The sequence below is a fragment of the Corythoichthys intestinalis genome, chromosome 8 (assembly GCF_030265065.1).
Source record: "Corythoichthys intestinalis isolate RoL2023-P3 chromosome 8, ASM3026506v1, whole genome shotgun sequence".
In the NCBI taxonomy this organism is placed as follows: Eukaryota; Metazoa; Chordata; class Actinopteri; order Syngnathiformes; family Syngnathidae; genus Corythoichthys; species Corythoichthys intestinalis.
Window position 1 is genome coordinate 35605528 of NC_080402.1, and position 27867 is coordinate 35633394.

Below are 27867 nucleotides of genomic sequence, written 5' to 3' on the forward strand. Positions count from 1 at the left end.
CACCATCTCTCTTCTTGGATCATTTGACAAAGAAAATGTGTTCAATGGAGTGGTTCCATTTGTCCTGTGTCGGACTCAAACAAGCCCCTGCAGCAGACGCCATCTGGGTCTGCCCTTCTTGTCGAAAATCTGCGGGCTTTTAACTTGTGAAAATGCAAGAACTTTAATGCACATATTTATTCTGCCTGGCAATTTAACTAAGGCCAGTGAAGTGTTTTTTTGTTTTTTTTTAACCACTTTGACAAAGACACGTTTCATTGTAATGTTGAATTTATATATTCTATTATTATTTTTAATTTATAATATTCTTATTTGCACTAATGTAGACTTTAGACTGTCAATTCAAATAGTGTTGGAAAAGTTGCAATATCTAAAATAGAAATGCAAGAACTGTAAAGTACATATTTATACACCATTATTAACCTAAGGCCACTGGATGTTTTTTAACTGCTTTGAAAAATACAGGTTTTGTTGTGATCTTGTATTTATATAGTATATAGCTTTTTATAATGTATTATATTATGTATTATAATATTTGCTGCCCCCTGCCAGAGTGTGGGCCATTTTGTACTAAAAGGATTTTAAATTGTCAGTTCAAATACTGTGTTGGAGACTAGTACTTGCAATACTTAAAATGGAAATGCAAAAACTTTAAAGCACATATTTATTCTGTCTGGCAATTTACCCAAGGCCAGTAAATAGTGTTTTAAACTGCTTTGACAAAGACACGTTTATTGTAATCTTGTATTTGTGTGTTACTTATAATTTATTATATAATATTTGCTGCCCCCGTCAGAGGGTGGGCCTTGTTTGCACTAATTTAAAGATTTTAAACTGTCAATTCAAATATCGTATTGGAGAAATTGCATTACTTGAAATAAATCTATTGCAATTTATCAATCCCAATTCTTGTCTACAACACTGTCCAAAAATTGTCAATGCATATTCCAAATAGAATAACAAAATTAAAGAGCATATGACACCAGAAAAAAAGTCTTAAATGGCATTATTATGTGAATTAGAATCATATTTTGAGACGATTCGACTATATACAACAATTTAGCAAAGCGCAGATGACGAGAAATTAGTCTTTTAATCTGCCGGTTAGCCACGCCTACCATTATAGGGCTTTAGCGTCCCCAACAGGTGGATGACGTCAGCGGTAGACTGAGCTCATCGGTTTTACTATTCAGCCCATTGAGGGGGAATTGTTCAGAACGAGGAAAACGCGACGAAGAGAGCCGCAAAATGTCATTGTTTCAGTCTCTCTACTCCAATATTTTTACAGGATATTCTTTTTATCCAAGTATTTTTCCCCAATAGCTAAATAAATGGCTTGAGAAGGACTAGTCAGCCTGTCGAGGGGGAACTATTCACAACGAGGAAAACGCGACGAAGAGAGCTGCAAAATGTCATTGTTTCTGTCTTTTTACTTCAATATTTTTACAGGATATTGTTTTTATCCAAGTATTTTCCCCAATTGCTAAATAAATGGCATGATCATGACAAATAACAGTCTTGTGCTAAACGGAATATGAAATAATAAAAATGCACTTATTCAGGACGACATGGCAAAATTACTCCATAATGGTCAAAACTGTCGACTTCACCTTTACTGTCGCACCTCCCGAACGATATTTTATGACACCTAAATCGGACATATGTCATTTCCCTTCCCCGGCTTCGGAGAATGTAAACAAACCAAGAGGCGCGACAGCTAGCCGGCATGCTAACCCGAACTGAGTCATGTTTCAAAGTCTTCAAAGCGGAAAATCACACAAAGCTATCCTGGATTATTTGACATGACGATCCGGTTGTCGAATGTCTTAGCGGATCGGCAAACCCCCCGGCGGAGAGCAATTTACAGTTCGTTCCCCGGAGGAGGGTGGCTGGAGCTAACGCAGCTAACGTGCTGCTGCTAATGCATTAGGAGAGCTTTTTACATGCCTATCAATGATCAAACGTAAGTAGTCCTTCATTTAAAGGAAGTTTGTAGTGTTTACTTTGTAATCGCTGTATTCGTATTTGACATAATACAAAACAAGATGTTTACTCACTTCCTCGTAAGTCCAATGGTCCCACAGTAAATATCCACGGTGAATGGGAACCTTTTGAAACTCCAAAAAGGCGCATACGCCTCTCCCTCATACAGAATGATTTTTCTGCAGCCGTTTGGCTGGCGTGATGCGAAAAATAAACGTATTAATCCGCAAAATCAGCTGAATCCTTCGTTCTCATACACAACAGTACACTGTAGCGTGAAGAGGACGTCTTCTACCGTACACGTCACAGCGCCCTCCTCCTCAATGCAAGACCGAAGCCGGAAGTCACTCATTTTCCTGGCGCGGGATTCAAAATACTAAACAAATATAGTGATCGCTTCCACACACATCCAAGCGGTCCATATCATTCAGGAGCATAAAATACCGCGTGTATTATGAAATAAACATGCTTTTTCGTGTCACAGGCACTTTAAGTCACCTGACTTTGTAATTATTACACCTGTTTATTATGAAGACCTGAAGTAAACAACAAGCAGTTACAGTTTGTCAAGAAGTTGTTCGAGTCATGTTTTGGTATTCATATTTTATTGACTTTTCACAACAACACTTGGGCTCGTGTTTGTAAGAGCACAGCAAACAGAAGTTTCAGCGTGCACTCTTTGCCTTTCCAACCTCTCATAACGCTCCGATGTGGTGCGCTTGACCTCAGAATAACCCAAGAAGAGATATGGTGACCAATCGGGATGTGTTGTCAGCATTTCATATGCAGGTTTTCCTAGGAACACAACAGGTAGGTGAGGAGGAGGAGTAGGTTAGCATTGCTACCGAGGCAGATTTACACAATGGTAAAAAAACAAACAAAAAAAAACGTATTGAAACCAAAACGGATAAATCGTTCAACTTACAAGAGTAGACATGACGGGAACACACTCTCATTCCAGCAGAAATATGATCAAGAGAAATGCTTTTCCGACGAACCGCTGCGCCCCAGCCATCCGTCTGATATTTGGTCCTCCATGCAGGAAAACGGTGAAAAGTGATTCCAGTTTTCCTCGCCCTTTTTTTTTGTCGTAGGAGAAGCTGTTGCACCCGGTAACACAACAATACACACTCATAATTTCTTTCTAATACACCGAAGGAATTAGCTTAGCACTACCACACGTTACAATCCGCATTGAGTCTGCCGGACCGGAAGTGAATCATATTACCAGCATGGAGGCGCGTCCAAACAATGACGTAGTACGTCCCATTCCCTATTGAATCCTAGCAGCTAACTGGGGCAAAAATTAAAGTTTATTCACCAGTAATAAAATGTCGGCTGCAAACATAAATGTGCTTGGATTTAGGTTCCCACAGGCGAGAACAGTCCATAGAACCGTCTTCTTTTACTGTTCCTCGATTAATTGCTTTCAGCCATTTGCTTGTCCTTTTCTTCTCACGAGGAAGAATAAAGAACTTCAAATGCGGCTCCGAACTCTTCCTTGTGTGACAACCCGCAACACAGCAACTTTTCGTCATTCCGATACAAAAAAGACTGCAAATAAGACGAAAGTTTAACGCGTTTGTATTACAATGCACGACAGAGCAACTGCTTGTGACTCGTCTTTTGCCCCGTTTTCAATATGGCGACGCTTTTTTGTAGCGGCTGGTGACGTCATTAATGCCCGGATGTCCGACTTCTTTATCGTCCCTACCAATGTTGAGGCCAAACCTTGCTACAATGCTAGCTTTTTGGGGACTCGTGAGTATAAAACGACATTCCACAAAATTGTGTTTAGTTGCGCTCTTATTCAAAGTAGGTGTGTAAACAGGCTCTGGGAAAAAAGTAATATTGCACTCTTCTACTGCACTAGAGTATTGGCTCGGCAGATCACTTACTTCTGACGTTCCAAAGCCTCAGGGAGTTAGCTCGATTGTCTGTCTTTGATAAGGTCCTTGTATACCAGTGAATTGATTCATTGCCCGCGAAGTGCATTTTAAAAGCAGCTCTTTCGTAAAGGTAAGCATTTGTAACCATATCAAGATTGTACGCTATATGGAGTCTTTTGCATCGATCCACTTTTATTTAATTCCATTTAGTATGGTTGTATGCCAGTTTGGTGGTAAGGAATTAGTCGCGTGTTGTTATGTATCTTCCGGGACCAGGCCAGCCTTCTTTCTTTGAACTCCTCACAACTAAACCTTCAGCCCAGTTGGTTAAGAAACATTCTTGGTGTTCCACTGTTTCTCTCAATTATTGACGCTTTACCATTAGAAAGACTAGTATTTACGTGAATGTACAGCTAGGAATTATCCAACTTGATCGGACGGAGGAGGGGCGACGGCTGTGCGTGCGAAATGCAAACAAACAGTCAGGGGGTGCCTAAACTTTGAACGATTTCGAACGTGCCTGGCTGTAGGAGAACATGGATGGTAAGTTGTAGCGAAGCTGTTCCACAGGCCCCCTCTCTTGGCCGCTTTGATGTGCTGCTGCTCGGCTTTGAAGTTGAGAACGCGGGGCTATGTTTCTTGTTTGTGGGCGAGAAATACGGCGAGATAAGAAGCTTATGTGTCTGTGCGCGCGAGCGCGTACGCGGGACTCAGATTTTTAAAAAAAAAAAAAAAAAAAAAGACCATTTCTCTGTCTGCGCGGCTTCTCTAGCTGGGAAAAGTGGGATGTATTCTACAACCGGAGCCCCCTCCTCCTCGTTTACTCCTCCAGATTTTGACACCCCCAGAGAGCTACATAGGGACTGAGCCTGCCACTTCTGAGGTCACTTGTGAATGGAAGAAGGCTACGTTTACAGTATTTTCCCTTCGAGAAAGGACACGCGTGGCGCGGCAGATGCGGTGCATGCTCACATTTTGTGTTTGGATTACTTGCCCACGAGTTACGGACTGCCATCGTCTTTTCAACACAACAAAATGGAATAACGCCTCAACTTTTCAAATGCACTTCTGTCGGATATAACCTGCGATGGTATGTGATTTTTGGGGCGCGCGGAGAATTGTCATTAGAATAAAGCTAAAATTCTTCTATTAGTAATTGCTCTTTTAAAATGTCTCGTTCCTCCCGCTGCGACATTAAACGTGGAGAGAATATACATGTTTTACTGGCACAATTCGCCTGCAGCACTAGTAAAGCCGCGACTATTACACCGTAATAGTATTTATTGACAAGCGTTTGGGTAATTGATCGCTGACGATTACGCACAAAAGAGCCGATTTTCCCGCGGGGCTGTTTAACCCGACTGCAGTTTTACTACGCTTTACCCTCACGTGAGACGTACTGTACTGTAACTCTTCTCGCGCCTGGAAAGATTAAAACAAAAGTGTGGGCTCTGAATACTAAGCGAGTTTGTGTATGTGTGTGATATCGGTGTCAAGTACGGTCGCAACTGAGAGTTAATTAGAAATGAAACCAGCGCTGTGGATTGATAATGAAAACACGTGTAAACCACAGATGCCCGGATCTGGTTCTGGCGAAGAGTTAATACTCTGGGTTGTTTATTCTTCTAAGATGTTTTGATGTGACAGATCACTGCACGTTGAAGATGTGGGCTTTATTTGATCTCTCATTTAGATTATAAATAGACAAATGAAACGAAAAAAAGGCTTTTCATTTTCTGAACCGATTGAGGTTTTTTATTTTCAAGAAAAGAGGGATTGTTTACTTGATGTCTCCCTTTGAAGTTCAGCAGGATATGGCTTTGATTAGATCAATACTTTGTGTGTTTCAGAGTGAAGAGGAGCGGAGAAGCTCCCCCGCTGCTTTTAGAGAGTGAGTAGGATTAGGCTGGAGCTCAGTGGAGGCACCACGGCACTCTCACATTGGCAACCGGAGCTGGAGCCATGAGCAGGGCGCTTACGGAGCACATCACCAGTAGCTTCCGAGAAGATGCTCCTCGTCCTCCGGTACCGGGAGAGGAGGGAGAGTCGTCATGCTACATACCCAGCCGGTCTGGAAAAATGAAAGCCCTTAACAAGGTTAAAGATAATCCTGCTGCCGCCACTCTCCCCGGCTCCACTCCAAGGAGGAACGAGGATGGCTTGGGGGAGCCGGAGGGAAGTGCGTCCCCAGACTCGCCACTGATCCGGTGGACAAAGTCTTTGCATTTTCTTCTTGGCGATCAAGATGGTGCTCAGCTCTTTAGAACCTTTTTAGAGCAAGAGAATTGCGTGGACACCTTGGACTTTTGGTTTGCGTGTAACGGCTTCAGGCAAATGGACTTAAAGGATACCAAAACACTACGAGTTGCCAAAGTTATTTTCAAACGGTACGTCGAGAACAACAGTATCGTCGCCAAGCAGCTCAAACCAGCCACCAAGACCTACATAAGGGATAGTATTAAAAAGCAACAGATAGACTCTGCCATGTTTGACCAGGCACAAACAGAGATCCAGTCCAACATGGAAGAGAACTCTTACCAGATTTTTTTGACCTCTGACATATACCGCGAATATGTGCGCACAGGTTGTGAGAACGCAGCGTACGCAAATCATGGCACGCTCGGAAGCCTCAAGCTTATGTGTGGATACCTTCCACCGCTTATGGAGGAAGAGGAGTGGAGCTGTCATGACCTGAAGGCAAAGGCTTTAGGTTCTGTGGTCGGACTTTCGGCTAAATCCCTAAGGGCAACTGCAACCATCCGGACAACAGCTGAAGTTCTGGAGAACAGTTGCAGGTAAGAGTGTGTTTCTTCATGGAAGTGTCTCATCGCACCAGAATGTTTGTTCATAAGTTTTCATTTGAAACCTTACTTCGGTCTGTTCTTGTAAATAGAGTGGAGACAGTTGATCAAAGCCTCCCAGAATAACATTCGTTATGTTTGTACTCGCCTGCCTTACAGTTAGTTAAGGAGTTAGAGGGTGGGGGCTGTATTGGGTACAAAACATCAATGGAGCCGAGCCTTCTTTTTAAGTAAATGGTGTCTTGCAGGTAGCTCTCTGCTGGCTTTCTCAAGTTTTCTGTGCTTCGAAACCTTTCCTCCAGTACAGGCATGACTTCACCCACCTAATGCCAGACGATTACAGCTAGATGGGGATTTTTTTTTTTTTTTTTTTTTTTTTTTTTTTTTTTTTTTTTAAGTGAAGCAGTATCTTTATTCAAAGTTTCGGAATTCATTCTCTGCACGATTATAAACATACTTAAAATAATTAAGTTAAATATACTTTTCTTATTCCTTAAGTTGTGGTTACAAACTAGTTCAAGAAGGATCATTAAAATGTTTTTAACCAATCTGTTATTTATTAATTGTTAAAAAAAATAAATAAATAAAATAAATTAGGATGACAGAAACATTATGCATTGCTTGTCCGTAGCGCTGTCACGGTGATCAGAGTTTATTTAACACAGTCGGTTATTCATTTGCATTTTGTTGTCCATGCTAAATTAGGACACAGTCAGCAAAGAGGTAGTTGAAGTGTGTACTTGTTTTGTTTTTAGTGAAAAATTGCATACTTAGCAGAAAGCTGCCTTCTGTGCATCACCCGTCCGTAGGCCCCTTGTTGGTGGCCCTCAACATGTCTACAGGTCAACCCATTTCCATTTTAAACATGTGGAACTAATTTTGGCACTACACAGATTTTCTGTTCGCATGTTTTTTCTTTTTTGATTCCTCAAATGCGACTCCAGAATGGTATAAGTATCCTTATTTCAGTTTCAAAGTTTCGGACACTACTTTGTGTAGAATCGCAATCCAACACTTGTAAATTTAGGTTGGAAAACAAATATCTGAATCGCTCGTCAAAAACTAAGTATGCAATGCAGGAAGAGTCAAGACAGTAAAGAGGACCGGGGAAGAAAGAGAAAGATGGAGAAAGACTTGGGAGGGGGGGTGCAGAAAGCCCAGCTGTGCTAAATACCTGACTCTTTGCACGGACCTTCCAAAGGTCAGGTTTGTGCTTGGGGCCTACAGCTTTAGTCATGCTGGGGTTCTCCTCTCAGCACTCCCAGCAGAAGGCATTCTCATAAAGAAAGGGGCCCTCCTACCCTTTCCCCTCTCCCCCACCCTACCAAAAGCTCAGGTTCCCCCTTCCTCTTCTTCCTCATCCACCCCCTTCACAACTACAACTGGAATGCAACACAGCAGGAGAGTAGATAGTCACACAGAAAGGCTTAAGTAAGGAGAGCGAGGGAGTTTGGGAAAGAGAGGATTCCCAGACTGTCGATGCACAGCCAATGCTAGAAGGGGGAAAGCAGGGAAGGGGTGGCATGAAAGGAAGGGCGAGACAGATCTCTAATGTGGTTGACCCAGGGTAGTGGTAATGACTCATATTACAGAAATCTATTGAGGATGTCAAAAAAAACAAACTTGAAGTTGTCCGAGTTATCTTGTCACTTGGATTGAATGCACATCCTGTGAAATGTTCTGACAGACACTGTTTTTCACAGTTCACATTACATTACATGTCAATTTTCTTTCTGTTCACAGGGCACACCGTCGAGGAGACAATGCCAGCCCTTATTTTGTCAACTCTGGCTACATCTTTGCTCCTGCCACAAGTGCCAATGACAGTGAGATCTCAAGTGATGCTACGACTGATGATTCAATGTCAATGACAGACAGCAGCGTGTAAGTGTTTTTATCGGTCTTAACTCATCGAATGATATTGTAGCGACTCTAATCCTTTGGTGTCAACTGTCCCTAATTTGTGACAAACTCGTTTACATTCAGAAGGAACTCAGGTTTGCTTGTGTATTCCTCCGATTTATGCATTTTAGCTAAATGTCAACTCAGGAATCAAGGGATTAAATATCTGATTTCCATTCCACAAACTTTTCACATTTCTGTGCAGGTTTATTTTCATTATTTTAATGTGTTTGGAAACACACATTTAACACATTTCCTGAAAAACAACCAGAGGTGTGAAGAATAATATTTGCTCTTCTGTATTATCAGCTCTCTCAGCGTCTCTTTTTAGCTGACAGCTGAAATATGTTTCAAAAAGTGCTCTGTGAATAATGTAATTATACTAGTAATTCCATTAATGTGTCGTCACCTTGGCCTCCAGGGAGAGAACTGCAAAATGCATTATGTCTAAAGACCTTTATGAAGTTTATTTCCTGATCTATTACATACAGGAGTGTAAGGGGAAAATATGAGATTGTCTTGATGTGGGTGGGTGTGTTGCTTCATATTCCTTAAAGTTGAAATTCATTCCTCCCACCCTCCTTCTGCCACAACAGACCTATTTTTTCCCCCTTCATATTATCTAATCGTTCTTCTCTTTGAAGAGCTTAAAGGAGAGGGGGAGGGAAATGGCCATTTGGGCCTCAAGACAAACTCATTGAAAAATGTTGGCACCAAATGAAAGGAGGCTTACTCACATGGTGGGTCGGTTTCCTGCCACTGGCCTCTGTGGCGTGCTGAGATCATGTGTCTGCAAGGCTTTCACAGGGGTTACTCATTGATAGACCTTGGGACAGAGGAACTCCCCCCTGACCAGCCTGGTGCACCCCCAAAAATCACTTCCATCATGGCCCAGCCCTCCCCACAGCGTCTCCCTCCCACCCTCCTTAGCCTGTTGCGGGAGTGGTGGGGCTCAAAGTGCAAGAGAGTGAGAAAATAAAGTGCGTGGAGTATAAAGGGCTTAACTGAATCGCTTTCAGCCTATTGTTGGGTGAGGGGGGCTTAGGGGGATAAAAGGGTGGCTGGCTGCTTTGAAAATGACTTGCACAACTGAATAGGAGATCCCCATAAAGTAAGGAGAAGGGCCCATGAAGCCATGAAAGAGTATGTCTGTTTTCTCTTCCAAAACCTACACAAAGCATCAAACTGCCAAATCGTCTCGAGTGTGCAGACAGTTTGCGTTGATTAAAAACAGAGTGAGTTGGGCATTTGTTTGATACTGTGTTGAGAAGAGTAGGTTTCCTGTCAGCCCATCTTTGTTAGTTTCAGTTTTTCTCACTTGTTTGTTAGTATTTGAGAGACAACAGTTTTGCCTGAGGGCTACACTTCCGCCTTGCCAACTTTGTGAATGATATTGATATTAATTATTATTTCTATAGCGCTTTTTAAATCTGATTGCGTTAAATATTATTTCATTTTGCAGAAGAGGTGTGTTTGGAACACACAAGAATCTCTTATAAACATCTCCCCTGTCCTTGACATTAGTACTTTTGTCTATCCACCCACATGGATTTCAGTAATACTGCAAGGGAACAATTTGATTAGTGGTTAAAAGGCACTGTGCAAATTTGAATCTCATTTCCCAAATAAAGAATAAGAGGATTGGGGGGGGGGGGGTTGATGGGGCTCCAGTTTTTGCTTATATCTTATTTATGGATTTACTTGGACGCCGGGGAATGTTGCAGCACCAACTTCAAACATTACCTTATCTTACAAACCAGCCTTTTGATGTTGCTCAGATCAGAGGCTCACAGCAAAGCGCTTGCCAAACGAAGATGGCAGTGGGTGCATATGTGCGTGAGTGTGAGATTTCAAAGCTGTAGCAGAAAAGTAGCGTTTGGGCTAGGTCAGATACTTCTGAGCGCCCAAAACGGCCAAGATAATTGGCTCAGTTTAAGTGGCAACTGACTCAAAAGGCTAGCAAACCGGAGAAAATAAAAATCCTGAAATAGTTGCTTAATTGTTAGCAGGCTATGTCTTCGTAATCACATCCTCTACGTAAATGATCCACAAAAAAATTCCTCGCCAGCTATTGAGATTAGTGAATAGTATCCAGTTTTATGAAGGAGTGCTGTCTTAAGTTGACAAGTACTAATCTTATCGGTAGGCTCTTTTGAAGTCCACAGGAGGGTGTTTAGCATATCTAACCTATTGTTCTGGGTTTTTGTGGTGTGCGTTTTTGTTGCCTTGGCTTCAAAGTTGTGAAGCCTTTTGAGTTTTATATAGTGTGGCTAGTGCTACGCCACTGGGGGATGTTGTTTTAGTCACTTTGCTGATGAACGGCTTCCTATTTGTTTATTTTTTCTGTAACAACGATTAGCAAATGGACCTAAGTACTCCTAGTTCAGAAGACTGTAGTGGGACACACATTGTCAGTAGCAGAGATTCAGCGTCAGATAAGTTGGGTTTATTTCATTTTAAAGGGACTGTGAATGTTAATGTTTGTTTTTTTTTCCTTTCTAGAGATGGAATCCCTCCTTATAAGCTTGCCCCCAAGAAACATCTACAGCGAGAGATGAACCGCAGTGTCAAGATCAATGGCCAGGTTACGCTTCCCCACTTTCCAGTAAGTCTATATAAATGTTCCCTTTTTATTTATTATCATTATTTGTCCCAGGCCAGTTGAGAACAGTTTCAAATTTACAATGCTAACCTGTCGGTAATTTGTGGCCCAGTTTCTTACCTATTGACAGTTAGATTGTGTGCAGTTGGATTTGAACTGATGACCATTCAGTCACTAGACTCCACCGCCTGTGATTGTCATGTTTTGTTCTTTGTTTGAGTATTCTGTCCTAAAAGACAAATAAAATGTGGTCTGTTAGAGTGGAGCTGGTTCACCACCATCTGAGAATTGTCACATTAGTGCCAAAACCTTGTCATGCGCTTATAGTGTTAAAGGAAATAATCAATACTTACAAGCAATCTAAATGAGTTTATAAAAATGTCTAGACCTTTAGTGTTATTGGATTTGTGGTCAAAACTTTAGCTCTTTTCAGATTCTAATCTGTTTGAAGAAAAAAACATATATTTGTATTTAAAACGATTTATACGTATCTAGGTAAACATGAAAGGATAAGCTGTATGCTTTCTGTGCCTGCAAATTTACAGTACTGTTTGGCACTCATTTTTCCTCTCGTCCTTGCTTTTTTCAGTCTCAGTCTCTTTTTTTCCTTTTCCCACTTGCACTCTTTTAATGTTTCCCTCCTGATTTGGTGATGGCTCTGACTCCCATGATGTACCAGCCCTAGGCAGGGGGGCCCCATGTAGGGCTGGCGCTCCTTTGCCAGCAGCTTCACTTGCCTTTCTTCTTATCCCTTCATCATGTATACAAAGAGATGAGAGAAACAACAAAAAAAAGTCAAAATCAAGAAAGCCTGTGTTCCAAATAACAAAAAAAAAAGAGGGGGCGCATATATTTAAAGTAGGATAATGTGACTAGAGTATCTCTAAGCTGCCCTGCATGTAACTGTGAAATGAATTACTGCTTTGCCATAGATCTTCCTGCTATTTGACTCTTCTGTCCTATACCTTGCCTTTGTCCTGCTCCCTCTCCGTCACTACTTCCACTTTACAATTGCACATCTCTGTGCTTATTATTTTCATGCTGTTAATTTTGTCCCCCTTCTCTCATTTTCATTCCTTCTTTACGCACTCCTTCTTTTCTGTCAATATCTGCCTTTTATTTGGGGGTTTGAAGCTGTGTGTCCCTCCCACCCCCAGTGTGCGTTTGATGTTTGACAAGGGCCCTTTGAAGTGTGCTGACTTCAGACGCTGCCTAGCTGATGGCTTGGTTGGGCTACAGAGGGTGCAGGCAGGGGGCCTCGCCTCCAAGCAACAAACCAACTGCTACCCAGCGGCCTGGCACTGCCAAGGGCACTGGACATGGGGAGATCTGGGGTGTAATGGGCAGTAAAGAAGGTTCAGGTTAGCAAGGGCATCTAGATCATGCAGGATTTTTGGAACAAGCCTAGATTAGGACAAGGACAGCAGATAACTGCACCATATTGCATCTGTCAGGAACACTTGGCTGTTGTGCTAGCTCACATTAAAGGGTCCTTCCCACTGTGTTGCGTCCCTTGTAGAGGACACGTCGTCTGCCTAAAGAAATGACCCCTGTTGAACCTGCATCTTTTGCTGCCCAACTCATAACGCGACTTGAGAAGCTGAAGCGAGAGCAAGAAACCATGAGCTCTTTGGCTGAGAGACTTCAACAGATCCAAGAGGTAAAGAACTACACACTGAATTGTAGCTTTCCTTTAAATCACTGGCAATGTATGTACAATCTGTTTCAACTGAGAGGGCAGGCTATACGACGTCTGTGACTGTCAGTTACTGCCAATGAAGAAACTGTATGATAATTGCAACACTTTCTATCAGTTTTCTGTTTTATGCTTTTGTTGGAAGAGATGGACTGATAACTGACATTCATGCCCTGAAAGCATTTAAATGGTTTCTCTATCGTAAGTTTTCAGATTTCCCGCATTCTGTCATCCAGTGCAATGAGCTTATATTATTTTACATCTTTGATAAAAACTGAATAGACAATTTATTTTCTCTGAATACCGTAATTTCCCGAATATAACGCACACTTTTTTCCCCCAAAATCAACTTGTAAAATCGTGGCGCGCATTATAAACGGGTACATGGATGGAGACAGAAATATACATATATTACATATATATATATATATATATATAAAACCCGATTTTTTTTAATTGACATGGCCACGTTGTGTTGAAGAAACGTATGCGGCGACCTGTTGCCGACCATTACGGTACGTGACGTCAGCATTTTTTTCCGGTAATACTTCACTCTTAATTGGCCGAATGATTTTGTCTGTGTTAAATTCTGCTTTTTTCACTCTTCATAAAGCACAGAATTTAGTTTCTTGAACTCATTTGAGTCAACGTTTATTGCAGCTCCGCAAATCGGACCATAACAAACGTAACAACAGACTTCCTGTGTGTGTCAGTCAACTATATCTGTCCCTCGGGAAACTCAAACCCAAATAACAATAGTTCCTATTGTTACTGTCGTGTTGACAGCGATGAGATTTATGTTCTCACTTTCATTTTACCGTATCAATCCATGGAAGAAACATTTATTCATCATGATGAAATGAGCAAGTTATACAGCAGCCTTTAAAAGAAAAGTCACATCTGTTTTGTTTTCTCCTAGATTCTGGTAAGTTGGAGAAGTTGTCAAATCATATTATTACCGTAAATATTGTCAGTTTATTAGAGGTGTGCATTGGCACTGCCCTCACGATTCGATTCCATTACGATTCGGAGGGCAACGAGTCGATTCGATTCGATTCAGAGGGTCACGATTTGATTCGGTTCGGCAATGCATCGCAATGCCTTAAAGCCTGGGATGCATTAAAATTCTCAAGCAAAGCATATTTTTCGTGAATCATGAGGCAACACAAACGGTCAGACATTAAACAACTTTTTATTGGCTCTTGTGTCACTCCTTGTTGAAGTCAAATGAAAATACTTTCAGATATATATATTTAAAAAAAAAAACAGATCACAGCATTTAATTTGTGCTTTGAATGAGACCAGGGCTTTGTCTTTTTTTTTTTTTTACACACAGTAGCAGCCTTTCACACAGTGCAACATCTGAACTCCTGTGCAAAATCAGTAATAACAGTCACTGTATTTTAGTCACAACGACCCATCAATAAAAATATTTAAGAAAATTTCAAAGAAAACGACAAAGGAAATATTGTAGTGCAGCAGCATCTTTATCGCAATATCAATCCAGGGATCAGTTCAGTTGCAAACAAAACAGCAACGAAATTGCAATGTATAACAAAAGTAAAATGTAAGCCTAGCCCACTATATATGTGCAATCAACTTGGAAATGCAATAAGTAACTACCACATAACAATAAAAAATAATGAATTAAAATGAATTGCAGCAGCATTTTATCAGCCATAACAATCTGTTTCAACATGAGGAAATATCAGTTTTTTGCAATCGAGAGAGCAGAGAGATAGTAGAAGTTAGATCGTTTCTAAAAAATCCAGCCCGACCCGACACGGCCCGCTGGTATTGAAGCCCGACCCAGCTTGGAGTGAGGCAAAAAAAAACAAAAACGCAGCAGCAGCAATTTATTTTCATTTCTTCGAGTTGGCAGAAAAAAACGCAAGTTTTCTTAATGTTTAAATAGTCTACATATTTTTATGATCATTATGAAAGCATTTACACAACGAAATAATGCTGGTAAAGTTTAATATAAAAACATGCGATTTTGCAGACACACAGAGAAGATTCAAAAGGATCACATTTGTGTTGCCTTTGTGTGCATAAAAAAGTGTCTTTCGTAACGAATTGCAAGCACCACAGCGGAGGAGAAGAAGAAAAAGCTGGCGGCGCCACTGCATTCATGTGCGTGCACAAGCAAATGCACAATACAGAGAGCCTGCTCGCAGTTTTATCCCATTTTTTAAAAATAATTTATTAATCCGGCGCGGCGGCCCGACCCGACCCGAACGTAAATGCTTAACATTTTGGGCCCGACCCGTTCGGGTTCGGGCACAAGATCTAACCTCTAAGAGATAGGACATAACATAACAATGGCTGAAGCGGAGAAAGAGGGAGCGAGAAAGATTATTGATGCACCTAAGAAATTGAAAGCAGACATCTGGAGACATTTTGGCTTCTACGAGGTTGGTAGGAAACTTGACCAGAGTTATGCAGTTTGTAAAAAATGAAACATGAGAATAATAATACAAATGGGGAAACCAAATCCGTTGCATCACCGGAATTGCGCAGGGAAGATTTTTGAACGTACTTTTATATTTTAAAATGCGCTGAATCGATTCGGCTTGTTGCCCGCATCGAATCGAATCGTCCATGCCCCACATCGGGATGCATTGCCGCATCGATTATTGTTGACACCACTACAGTTTATGGTAATGTTTTGAACTACCAATTTGCTATGCTTGAGCTGTGTTTCACCAGTCAGTAAAATGACGTTTCTGTATCTGTACACGAGCTCTGTTTTCTTGTATTCTTCTATTTATTGGTCCTAAAATTAGGGTGCGCGTTATAAACAGGTACAATAATTTCCCCTAGATTTTACAAGTAAATTTGGGGTGCGCATTATACACGGGTGCGTCTTATATTCGGGAAATTACGGTAACCATTCCAAGCACATTTTGAATATGCGAGGGAACCAAAGGACCTAGAAAAATACCCCTGCATTTGTGTGGCATTTACGTGTACTCTCCATGGAAACGGGAAACAAGAACCCACAACCTCAGAACTGTGAGGCACGTGTGCTAACATGTCACTCACCGTGTCACGTAAAAAAGAGCTGTTATTTGAATTTGAAGGAATGATACTCTTATCTCAAATAAATTTTCCACAATGCATCAGGAAACTAAACTGTTACATCCTCCTACTTATATCCAAATCAGCATGACAGTAGTGCTTAACACACAAGAGTCGTTATGCCAGATTTGGCATGTCTAAGAACAGGGATGGAGCTAAGTAATTTAAAAGGATGTCTACTTCTTCCCTTTTCCACTCTGTCCTCCATTATTTTATCCAGTGCAACTTTGAAACGTATGTTTCTAGATACTCTTGAAGTTTCTTCAAATAGTTAGCACTTAGCTACTCTCTAGTGGCACGTTTGCTGAATATGTGTAGTGCCAGTCTCTTTGTTATGCATAGGCACACTGCATTATAGATGAAGCACACCCAAAGCCTGTTAGCGATGATAACAGTGTGGCAAAAAGAAAATTCAAATCAAGTTATGCAGGCTTTACACTCACTGACATCTGAGCACAATAGCTATATGTTGATGTAGGTTGGTACATAAATTGCTCAGCTTGCTGCCTTTCCCACTAGGAACTGAGTTGCTTAAATGCATGATTGCTTTTATTTTTGTGTCTGCCTGTCTAGGAGGAGGAAAAAGAGGATAGCATGGACCTCACCAGCAACACCTCCCTCCATCACACTCTTCTTCCATCTGGTAGCCAATGTGAGGAAGATCCCCAAGCTATCCTTGATGATCATCTATCAAGGGTCTTGAAGACACCTGGCTGCCAGTCCCCTGGTTTGGTTCGGCACTCACCGCGTTCACGGTCCCCAGAACGGACAGGTGCCTTGGTACCTTCAGGACACGGGTCTTTCTTTGGTGCTTTTCCTGGTGTTGCCAAAAGTCTGATGTCAGGCCGTCAGTCCACAAAATACACCCATCACCATTATATTCACCATCATCATACTGGGCCAAAGACTAAAGAGCAGATTGAGGTTGAGGCAGCGCAGCGTGTTCAGTGCCTCTGCCCCTCAGGAGGCGCCAATTACTCTGATTTTACCCCTGTGTGAGTAAAAATCTGAACCTGTTGTACCTTAAAAGGTTTCCTTTGGAGAAGTTATTTTTTGACAAACCACTCTCTTCCGCTAGTCGCTGCAGCACTTTGTCAAGACGGCAAATCAGGTCATCCGATGAGGGTTTGTTGTCACCATGCCTTCCTCTTGGTACCGCTGACCGATCTCAGAATGTTTGGCAGTGGATTCTAGAAAGTGAGAGACAAGGCAAACACAAGCCTCACAGGTAAGTGTCTACCAAGCCACTATGGCAGGGGTCCCCAAACAATTCCACATCGGGCCGCAGTGGGTGCTGGATTTGTTTCCAACAAAACAGGACGACAACTTTGCAACAATCTGATGTCTTACAAGTGTAATCAGTTGATTGTAGTGAGGTGCTGCTTGTTTTAGCAAAAACCCCATTCGTTAAACGGTCTGTGCTCGACCGGTAGGAACAAAAATGAGGACCCACAGCGGCCCTTAAGGACCGGTTTGGACACCTCTGCACTGTTGCATATACCAAACCGTATTATCATGAGGTAAAATTCATCTGGGCTTTTTTTCAACAGCTGTCCTGGCCTTAAGAAGCCCAACCCCCTTGACTTCAAGACCCTGTCTGCTCAAACTCACTCTTTATGGGGTGGGGGTGACACTGGTTCTGGAGTGAACATCCGTGGGCACCACCCCGGTCATCCATTTGTACAGGACCCAGCCATGCCACCGCTGCCACCACCTAACACTCTAGCACAGCTTGAAGAGGCCTGTCGTAGACTGGAGGAGGTCTCCCGAACACCAAAACCAAGGTAGGACTGCACTAAGACTCAGATACTGTGAGATGTAGGCCAATCACACTTTCCCAACATCTGAGTCTAAATGGTGTCCAGTAGGGGTGTAACGGTACACAAAAATCTCGGTTCGGTACATACCTCGGTTTTGAGGTCACGGTTCGGTTCATTTTCGGTACAGTAAGAAAACAAAATGCAAAATATAAATGTGCTAGTTGTTTTTACACACTTTTGTGCTTTAAACAATAGGAACAGTAGCCCATTCAAAGCTAGAATTCTGCTCAAAAAGTAGCGGGTATTTAAAGATAATAATCCAACAACAATTTGCCTTTCAGACCCCGCGTATTGGTCAGCTTTCTTTCTAAAAGAAAGAAGAAAAAAGAAGTCTTGTGCTAAAGAGAAAAGCAATCCCAATGACAAAGATTTTAACATGTATTTTACAAATGAAATGCTTCAATGATTTTTTTTTCGTATGAACGGTTTTCAAAAGCTTTATTGGTGGATTTTCTCAAGTTAAAGCGCCACACAGAAATTAATAAATTTAATTATGTAAGCAGGATCTGTGTATTATTCTTATTATTTAATTACAGGTGTTTTAGCTCATTTCAATTTATTTCATTTAAATGGGCTATTATTTATTTTATTATGTGTTTGTATTTTACAAATGTGATGTAGTATTCATTTATATTATATATTTTATGTTGTATAACTTTAGTTCCTATGTGAATATTAGTTCCTACTTGTTTTGTTGTGGTAGGAGGGTTTTGTATTGAACACGGGTCCGTGTTGGTTATTATTATAGCAGAGAAGACAACTGTAAATCAACAAAGACAAGTCAACTGTGCCCCGATCTACCACTCAAGAGATCTGATGGACTCAAAAAGTGGCATACGATTGCATATTAGTTTGAAAATCGACCGGATCCACCAAATTTTTACAAGAGTTACGTCCGGTCTGCCCGGTCTGCTAGTTAGTATTATTGACGCAGGAGGGCCGCGTCTCGCGTCAAATAATAAACTCTGCCATTCTTTTCGCGTGCATCTTGTTGAGCCGCTTCTGGGACACGTCTAACACGTGGCCGCACTGTGACTGGTGTGCATTGGCTGACTGACTTTAACGGCTACGTTTCACTGCGTTCTCGTGGCAGCCACGTTGTCGCGCCGTTGACGTTTCTTACTGTCCTACCGTGTTGGTCCTCACTATAGTTGAGAAGACGGAGTAAATATAATCTACACAAAGAAACTGTAACCCGATCGACTCACAGCCTCGAAAAGTAAGGGTTACATTACGTTAGAAATTCGTTTGGTACGCATCCGTTCCGGACCGAGCACCAAGTACCGAAACAGAAATCAATACGAATACATGTACCGTTACACCCTTAGTGTCCAGTAATTTCACATCAAAGTGATTTGGGTAGTCATGACCATCTTATCTCTCTCTCTAAAAGGTATTCAACAACAGCCATTAGCCCCAGAGACCAGAGCCATCCAGCCACAGCCTTACCTGTTGGAAGCAGCTCTCTAGCCAGTCCTAGACGACAAACAGATGGGTAAGCATTCCAACCTTGTTCAATGTTTGTTGTTCTTGTTTAGTTTCACACTATCTTAATGTAGTTCATTCCTCATTTATACTTTTGAAAAAAACTATTCTCATAGTTCAATTTCCACTCTTTTTGCTAATAGAAACAGATCAGAAATATGTGTGTTTAGTTGCGTCGTCATTCAAGAGACGACTGCGTTGTGAAGAATAAGCACAAAAAGGATCTATTAGGGCTTCCAGAAAGAAGCATCTTTTAACAAACTTGTTCAATGAAAAGAATGCTGAATGCTTCATAATTTTAAACAATTCCAAGCTTCTGCAACTTCAAACGCACTTTGTTTTGTGATAGCGGGGTTCTCTTCTGACTTGCACGACAATGCTCAATGCAAGGTCCAGAAAGAGATAGATTATATAGTTTTTGTGGATGAATTTAACTGTCATGCAGAATTGTGACCTCAACCTGACAGAATATCTTTAGTATGAATTAAGATCAGAAACTGAAAGCAAGGCCTTCTCATCAAACATCAGAGCGTAAATTCACAAATTGCTTCTTAAATAATGGTCGACAATTGACATAAACAAACTCCCTAATACCCCTTTCCCACTGGCCAAAAACCCCGTGTCAACCGGCAATCGGCTTTTGGTGGCAGTGGGAAAGGTGCAGCGACCCGCCTCGACCCGTGTCAATCAACCCGCCAAGCGACCCGCGTTAAAATCACCTCGGCTCTGATCGCCATGCAGTGTGAAAGCAAAACCCCGGGTCAACAGTCAACACCCTAATCTACGTGGTGACGTAGGCTAGTACGTGATGCGTCATAACAAAAAACAAAAACCATGTGCTCTAGCCCAGATTCACATACGGCGAACAGTTGGTGTAGCAGCGTTAGCAATAGCCATAACAGACGAAACAAAGGCTCTTCTCCTCCTCCTGTGACGTACACGACTCCTTTCAATTTCAAACCAAAATTAACGTCGCCTACGTTGCCTCAGCACAAGCACAGTGTTGATCCTTTGTTGCATTTCGACCATTTAGCGGGCAGTAAAACGCATGAAAACAGAGAACACAAACGGAAAGGAGGCTTCCATGTTGCTTTGCATTGTTAACTTCCTTGAAATGAATTAATTCGGTCGCACTTGTCGAAGCGCATCTTAGCGTGGTGACGTCACGTACCTTACGCACGGCTGAGGAGGGGTGGGGGTTAGACAGGTGAAAAAAACAACAACAAAAAAGACACGGCTTTTTTCGTCAGTGGGAAAGGTGCCAAATGCCAATTGCGAGTGGGATGCATCGGCTTGGAAAAACGCGCGTTGACCCACTAGTTTCAGTGGGAAAGGGGTATAAGAGTGTAGAAATTCTGGCTAGAATAGGTAAAGCGTTTCTAGTTACAAAGGATTGACATATGACACACTATACTAAGTTATTTATCTTCTTATTTATCTACGCAGGACTAATGAACTCATGGTCACCTACTTCTTCTGTGGTGAGGAAATTCCCTACCGGAGCGTGATGAAGACTGACTGCCTCACATTGGGACACTTTAAAGAACAGCTTAGCAAAAAAGGCAACTACCGGTAAATACACTTCTGACAACGTAACCATGTTAAAAGGGGACTTCAGAATTTTTGACACGAGGCTTAACTTTAAGTTAGCGGGGCTTTAATTAGTTGGTGGAGTTGATTTCAACAAATTCTGTGCTGTTTGTCAGTTATTTGTTAGTTTCAGGGCTCCGGAATGGCAATCTAGCGCGAGTCAATGTTACCTGCTGAGCATACCAATAAAAACAACGTAGGCACGCATGAGAATGACAGATGACCCATGCGATCGATAGTGTTTGCTCTTTTTCAGGGTAAAGTTATTGGGATTTACCATTGCTTGTCAATAATTGTAGTATAAACAGCAACATTTGAGTGATATCACATTGGGTTTTTTTCACCACAGAAAGAGCACTCTCTATTGTGGTCGCACTATGCAATGCATCTAAAAAAAATAGTCCTGCTTTGGAAGGAAATGAATTATGGCAATTTGATGCGACATTGATTTGGCCGCATGAGTATTTCAAACTATGAGTTGCATTTTGAATTTATTTGACTGTTACATATGGTAATATCAATTTTTATTGGCATGCTAAGCAGGCACCACTGACTAACGCTAGCTTAGCCACTCCGGCGCCCTGAAGCTAACAAATAACTGACAAACTACACGGAATTTGTTGAAATCAACTCCACTGACTAATTAAACCCCCGCTAACTCAAAGATTAAGCCTAATGTAAAAAGATTCTGAACTTCCCCTTTAACATTTTACACCAGTACATAATCATACTGCTTGCATGATCATCCAAACTGAAGGTTGAATTTTACTACAGGTCCAACTGTCCAATTCTAATTTGCTCAAGTCCCTTAACTATTTCCGAATTTTCTTTACTTGTACATTTCTAGTGACACAGTGATCAGATGTTGCTGCTTTCAAATTCCTAAAACATATGAAACAACCTTCAAGTCAGATACCCAAGTTGCATGTACTTAACTAGGTGAAGGCCACAACTGGTCAGTGACAACATTCATTTAAACAATAATCCATAAATACGTATATATAATATACTAGTATATAATGGTGCATTTGAGATTTCTCAAAAAAATGTAGCATTCCTTATTGTAAGCAGAACAAATCAGGCTCAATTTTTAGACACTTTTATCCACTGAACAGTCACACAGCTCATGAATTCCCCTTTTGTTAAATCTCATAAGCACCAAAATATGTTTGAATCAAATACTCATATTTTGTTGTTTTTTAAACTGAGCCTTATCAGAACGATCAAAGAGCCCCATGTGGCTCCAGTGCCGCGGTTGATAACCCCTGCCCTAGACTGACCCTTCATCACTGGTTTAAATGAGGTTAACCTCAAACATATTGTGAATTGTGCCACTTCAGACCAAAATGGTTGAATTATGGCACTATAACCATGCAGTTTAAGTCCATTGATGGGTGTATGCTGCAGTGGATGTTGCTGCATATGTTTGTAAGTTGAGAGTGGAGTGTGAAATACTGAAGCCTTTAGTTGAAAAGAAACTGGTCTGATCCACTGAGGAGGGTTGGGGGTTCTGCAGCAATTTTGTTTGCACATCTGGTACTGATTTCCATGGTAAGGCAGCCTTAATAAAATGGCTTTGAAGCCTGATCCATTTGATTTTGCGCACAAAGACTGAGAGGCCTTCAAATTCCTCTTCCCCATTATTGCATCAGGCATTAAAATCATGCTACAAGCAAATGGTCTGACATTAAGCTTTTTTAGGCTTTTTTCAAACTGGTACTGGCCACATACATTCAAGAAACAATCCATTTAAGTTTTAGTGATTAGCATCGTAAGCCTTTAAGAAAATAGAGTTGGGTTGTTTTGCATCGTTTATACATAAGGTATATCCTAAACATTATGGGGTATGCATGTATATGTACCTTAATATTCGGACTATAAGCTGTTATTTTTCCCCCGCGGCTTATAGTCTAGTGAGGCTTATTTGTGGAAATTTAGGGGCTAATGAGCTGCATATGTTTTGTATAAATACCCTAAAATGCAAAGTAAGCCCCTTTGGCTTATAGTCTGAAAAGTATGATATATAACAGCATGTATATACATGTTTATATTTATGAAAAAAATCAAGTTGTTGCTATTTCTTAAATTTATTTTAATGCATTGAAGAAAACTTCTATTTTAAATTTATATGGAAGTTTACTTTGCACTGATATTCCAACAAAGCGCTATATTTTTTATGAAGACAACATTCTTTTTAGTGCCACTGGCCATTTTCACGTGAATTTTTCGCTCTATTCCGACAGTTATTATGACAATAACACAGTGCCTTAATGGTGTTGGTGTGAGTTGTCACTGATGCTGTCTCTTGCTGCCATTCAGTGATTCCGCTGCCATCCCTCAATTTACGCCTCTTTATCCAGTCAAGCATTTTCAGCAGACATGAACTGTCAACTAATTTGACATTTTTAATGGCGCAGTCAGGTTAGCTTCAATACATAAGAGGTGATCCAACCCGGGTCATCATTTCTGTCAAACCCTAAAGCAAATTTCTCTGTTGGGCCCACCGGCAGATAAAGAAATTCTAAAATGAAAAGTGAATTTGAATTTGACCTGTAACTCAATCAGTAGACCAATGGAGGAACATTAGCAATATTAACATGTATCTCAAGCAGTAGACCAATGGAGGAACATTAGCAATATAAGTCAAACTTGTTTGAGTTGCAGTTGTTTAAATGTGTGTGCAGAACTGAAAGATGAGGGAGCAACGTCTCTGCGACTCATATTCACGTTTGTGGGTCCGTATTCAGTCCTTTGGGTACGAATCCAAAGCATGTAAACATGTCATGGAGATCACTGCCAGGTCATAGGGAATATAGTAATTGAACCATGATCCACTCCAAACGACAGAGAAGTCAAACAACTCCACACACACACATCAACGCAACAACAAAGAAGTTCGAAATTAAATATATTTTTTGAAACAGAATATATATTTTGTATACTTTATGCACCCAATTTATTTGTGAGGCTCCATGTTAACTGGTATTGCCTTCGTTGACGTCACAGCCGTTGTCCGCCATTTTGTCTTCTGCAGACATGGGTGGTGAGGTTCACTTTTCTATGACTTTCTCTCTGATCTGGCTGTCACGGCAAGTTTTTTACTCGTCAGACATTAATTTCCAGTCATAGAAATGAGCTCGGTGCACTAGACTGCACTCACAGCTTGTAGATTCGTACACACATAAAACAATTCTAAACCAAACAGTTAGGATGCATACATGAAATACTTTTCTCAATCTCACATTAAACGAACCCTAACCCTCCGTCTCCCCCCCATTTTTCATAGTACAGATGCAAGTCTTTTTGACAGATCTTACTCCATATTTATGTGCCATATAGTATATATGAGGTTGCAGACAAATCTGTTAGATAAGACAGGGAAACAGGTATTTGCACCCCTGCTAACCCAAAACTCTTTAGCAAGAGCAAAGAAGGAGGCGGACATGAAAGATTTTGGCTTCAATCAGAGCAGAATGTGTGGAGCTGGTTAATTTGGACATGGCAATGGTACAGCAGAGAACAGTATGCTGCAGCGCTGCCAGACAATATTGGTGCCAGATGTTGCAAAGAGAGAAAAAAAATCACCACATAAAACATGTTGCAATGGAAAGGCTCCGTCTGTCTGTCTGTCTTGCGCATTGAAACAAAGTGATGACTCAGAGGCATTTGGTATATGTTTAAACCCAGCCATAGCAGACGCATTTTATTTTAAAGATGATCCGCCAAGTCTTAAAAAAAAAAAAAAAAAAAAAAAAAAGGACGTAATTAAAAAAACTTTTAAAGCTGTTGACTTATTTTTTTTATATTGGGAGTGACGGAACATGTAAAATATGAGTGAAAAATTGTAATTTTTCCCATTACAAAGCTTATCATTAAATTCCCTCCTGCTGATCTGAGTCTGGCTTGAAAGTAAAGAAGAGAAATCATTAGGAGCTATGGTTTCACAATTACTAGGAGCAAACTAACCCAGGGAGTTATCTCAGCTTGAGAGAAGAATAGTGGGATAGCGGGGTGACCCGTGACCTTTAAGAGACACCTCCCGACTCCCTGGGTAAAGCCCCTCGGGCTCTGCCCAAATCCACTGTATTGCTCCCACTCGCTGAGTCAGGACAGCTCTCACTTCACATCCCCTGCTTTTCCCCTCAGTTCTTTGCTGGAGATTGGTGCGTGTTTGTGTGCATAGAAAAGAAACATGAGGATCGTATGCGTTCATGTGCAAGCAGTCTGAGCTGATGCAGACTCAGAGGCACCTGAAATGTCAACTTCTGTGAAAGAAAAGGCTCACGTTTGACAGCCTGTCCCATTAGATGGCGAAGAGCTGGATGACAACTGACTTGAGACAACTTAAAATTAACCTTTCAACTTTAATAAGAGGTTGCAAAAAGATAAGCATCTGTTAAATAGCCAGCAGTCATGACGATAAAGTGGTCGAACAGAACTGTGCGTGTATTACATACGTACACAGCTTGGATTGTGTTTAAATGGGGGGTTGAGCTGTGTTTGTGCAGCGGTGTGAGGTGGAGCTACTCTGCCTTTGATGTGTGCAATATGTCATGAAAGCGATGACTTAAGTTGCTTTTAACCCAATCCATTTCTGGCTCTCTGTATCTGTTAATGTTTGATTTGGACAAAAGAGAATTTAGTGCCAGTATTTAAGTCGAAGTAGTTGCGAAGAATTTTTTTGCTAACTCACATATTACATATTGTCATGTTTAATTTTCATCCAGCAGAAATACAAATTGGCCGGTATGTCACGTGTCCTTTTTTGTCTCCTCCACAGGTACTACTTTAAAAAGGCCAGCGATGAGTTTGAGTGCGGCGCCGTATTCGAGGAAGTGTGGGAGGACACCACGGTTTTGCCCATGTACGATGGAAAGGTCCTGGGCAAGGTGGAGAGGATGGACTAATATCACTGGCAACATCCTGAACACCAAAAAGCTAAAGTCCCAGAAACTTGAGGAAGAGAGTCTGTAATAAACTTTATTTCTTTAAATTATCAATACTAAGAGTTAATATATCCAGCACAAGGAGTGATTGAAGGAAGACGAGCTAATGAAGTATGCCTAACTCAGAGAGGGGTTGTCCCTCCCTCATTTTCTCAACCAACCAGCCTTACAAACACAAGGGAACGACATCAGAAACTTTAAAAGACCAACTGAAGGGGTGGAACCCTTTACTGCTTCTTGAATATATAACCACTGTTTTGATGCGTAATGAGAGACTGTTGTGCGTTTACACTGACACGCGGGTCAAGTGCAACGGACTAGCAGGAGGACTGGAGATACGCAGTATGACAGCCAGCCTACCCTTCAGCTTACTACATAGTTACAAAGTGTTTATACATGTGCATATACATACGTGCATATATGTATATATACATGTATTGTATTTAGATGCATTGTGTCAAGAGTTGAAGGTTGTTATTAAATATTTATTGAAAAAAAAAAAAAAAATCCCTCGTAACCCCTCCCAACCTGTTCCTGCCCACTCCCCATTTCCAGCCAAAAGGCAAGCTGCTTTGAATGTTGGGAGAATACTGTGGTGAAATTGTTTAGTATTTTTGTTATGTTTTGACGTTACAATACACAAAGGATGTGACGCTAGCCTAGCACCACCCACCGCCTTGTTACCCCTCTGATCCGATTTGACATCCTTCTGTGGGTCTTGGTCAAGGCTCCTAATGGTCAATCCCAGTCTTATATGCTGCTGAAGGTTTGAAATGCTAGTTTTGTCACTCTAGTGTTTCTTCCCCCTTTGCTGGAGCTCACTTTTTGTCTCTAAACTGTCAGCAGAGCTCAGTTTATGTGTTGTGCCTTTGTTTGTAAACCGGGCTTTGCACAGGGGGATACACACAGAGCAGAGACCTGGAACACAATTTGTGTCATCTAATAATGGTCGTGTTTACAGCTCACACACCAAAATGAATTGAGCTAACAAGAACAAGTTTGGAAAAAGTGAAAAAAAAATGAAGAACAATGGCTCCGATATCCTTTGAATGTTGCGATAGTGACTTTGTATTTAACAGAACTCCTGTATACATTGTAATTATGCATCGGAAAGTATGGATACTGACACTCGTGTTGCACATCAGGATTATATGCTCAAAAAAACACAGATAAGAACACACTATTGCTGGTGTTTTAGGAATACAGCGCTTGTGCCTAAATGGATGCCATACCATGTGCTACCCTGTTTCAGGGTTTTAATATATATCCCTTGGTTTTCAGAAGGGTTTTTATGTTCAAAGATATTTTTATGCTTTTAATGATATCATGTAATCATGTTTGTTTGTTTTTACATCACAGCCTTTTTTCATTCTATCAAAACTGTAAATTATACATTATATAAAGAGTTTCATTTAAAGATTTACATGGACCTATAATTATTGTAATTATTGAGAGATGTAGCCTTTATTAAAGTTTTATATTTTTCAAATGAAATCAATGCTTGAGGGTGTTTCTTTCTCAGTCAACATTTTCACATGTTCAGTTTTTAAATGAACACCTTATGATTTTTTTTTTTTCACAGAATTGCTTTGAAAACATTTGCTAGGGAGAGATGGATATGTCTTTCATTAGTTGACATGGCCTTTATGAAAGGAAATAAAGACAAGTTGCCATAATCTTACACAGATAAATGGATAATAAAGTCGTGATGTAAGTATATCGATTAATACGAGAACAATTGAGGATCTCATCAAGTAACATTTTAGTAAGGTACACCCATCAATGTGCTCCTGGAAACCAAGGGGTGACAAAGAAAATGGAAAGAATATAAGCCACAGCATTAAGAGATACCCACCCTACAACAGCTCTACATATCGTGCAAATGGCATGGGGTGATGGTCAAGGAAACACAGGATCTCATGACTATATCTGCATTTAAAATGCCATCAATAAAATGCATCCATGTTCATTGTCTAGAGCAGGGGCCCTCAAATCCAAATCTTGAAGGTCCACAAAATTTTTTCATACAAGCATGGGTCCATTTATTAATGTTGGTCGGGTACAAGTAAGGT

At 41.0% G+C, this 27867-nt stretch overlaps 1 protein-coding gene and 1 long non-coding RNA gene across 5 annotated transcripts; one reads left to right on the top strand and one right to left on the bottom strand.

Annotated features, from left to right (window-relative positions):
* Positions 1–2517: 2517 nt before the first annotated feature.
* LOC130920873 (uncharacterized) lies at positions 2518–4543 on the bottom strand. Its single transcript, XR_009064230.1, has 3 exons — positions 3882–4543; positions 2909–3083; positions 2518–2778 (listed from the first exon to the last, which is right to left on the bottom strand). It is a non-coding gene; the product is annotated as an uncharacterized LOC130920873 (long non-coding RNA).
* Positions 3725–27867, top strand: LOC130920872 (axin-2-like). Of its 4 annotated transcripts, none has more exons than XM_057844394.1 (11): positions 3725–3744; positions 5723–6667; positions 8417–8557; positions 11078–11180; positions 12697–12837; positions 16528–16949; positions 17033–17182; positions 17505–17738; positions 19168–19269; positions 20706–20831; positions 25630–27867. In XM_057844394.1, exons 2-11 carry the CDS (start codon positions 5835–5837, stop codon positions 25754–25756), a joined length of 2379 nt encoding a protein of 792 aa, XP_057700377.1. In that variant the 5' UTR covers positions 3725–3744; positions 5723–5834; the 3' UTR covers positions 25757–27867. The 4 variants fall into 4 exon arrangements, with proteins under 4 accessions (XP_057700377.1, XP_057700376.1, XP_057700374.1 ...); XM_057844393.1 differs by lacking the exon at positions 3725–3744 and adding an exon at positions 3794–4002; XM_057844391.1 differs by lacking the exon at positions 3725–3744 and adding an exon at positions 3795–4962.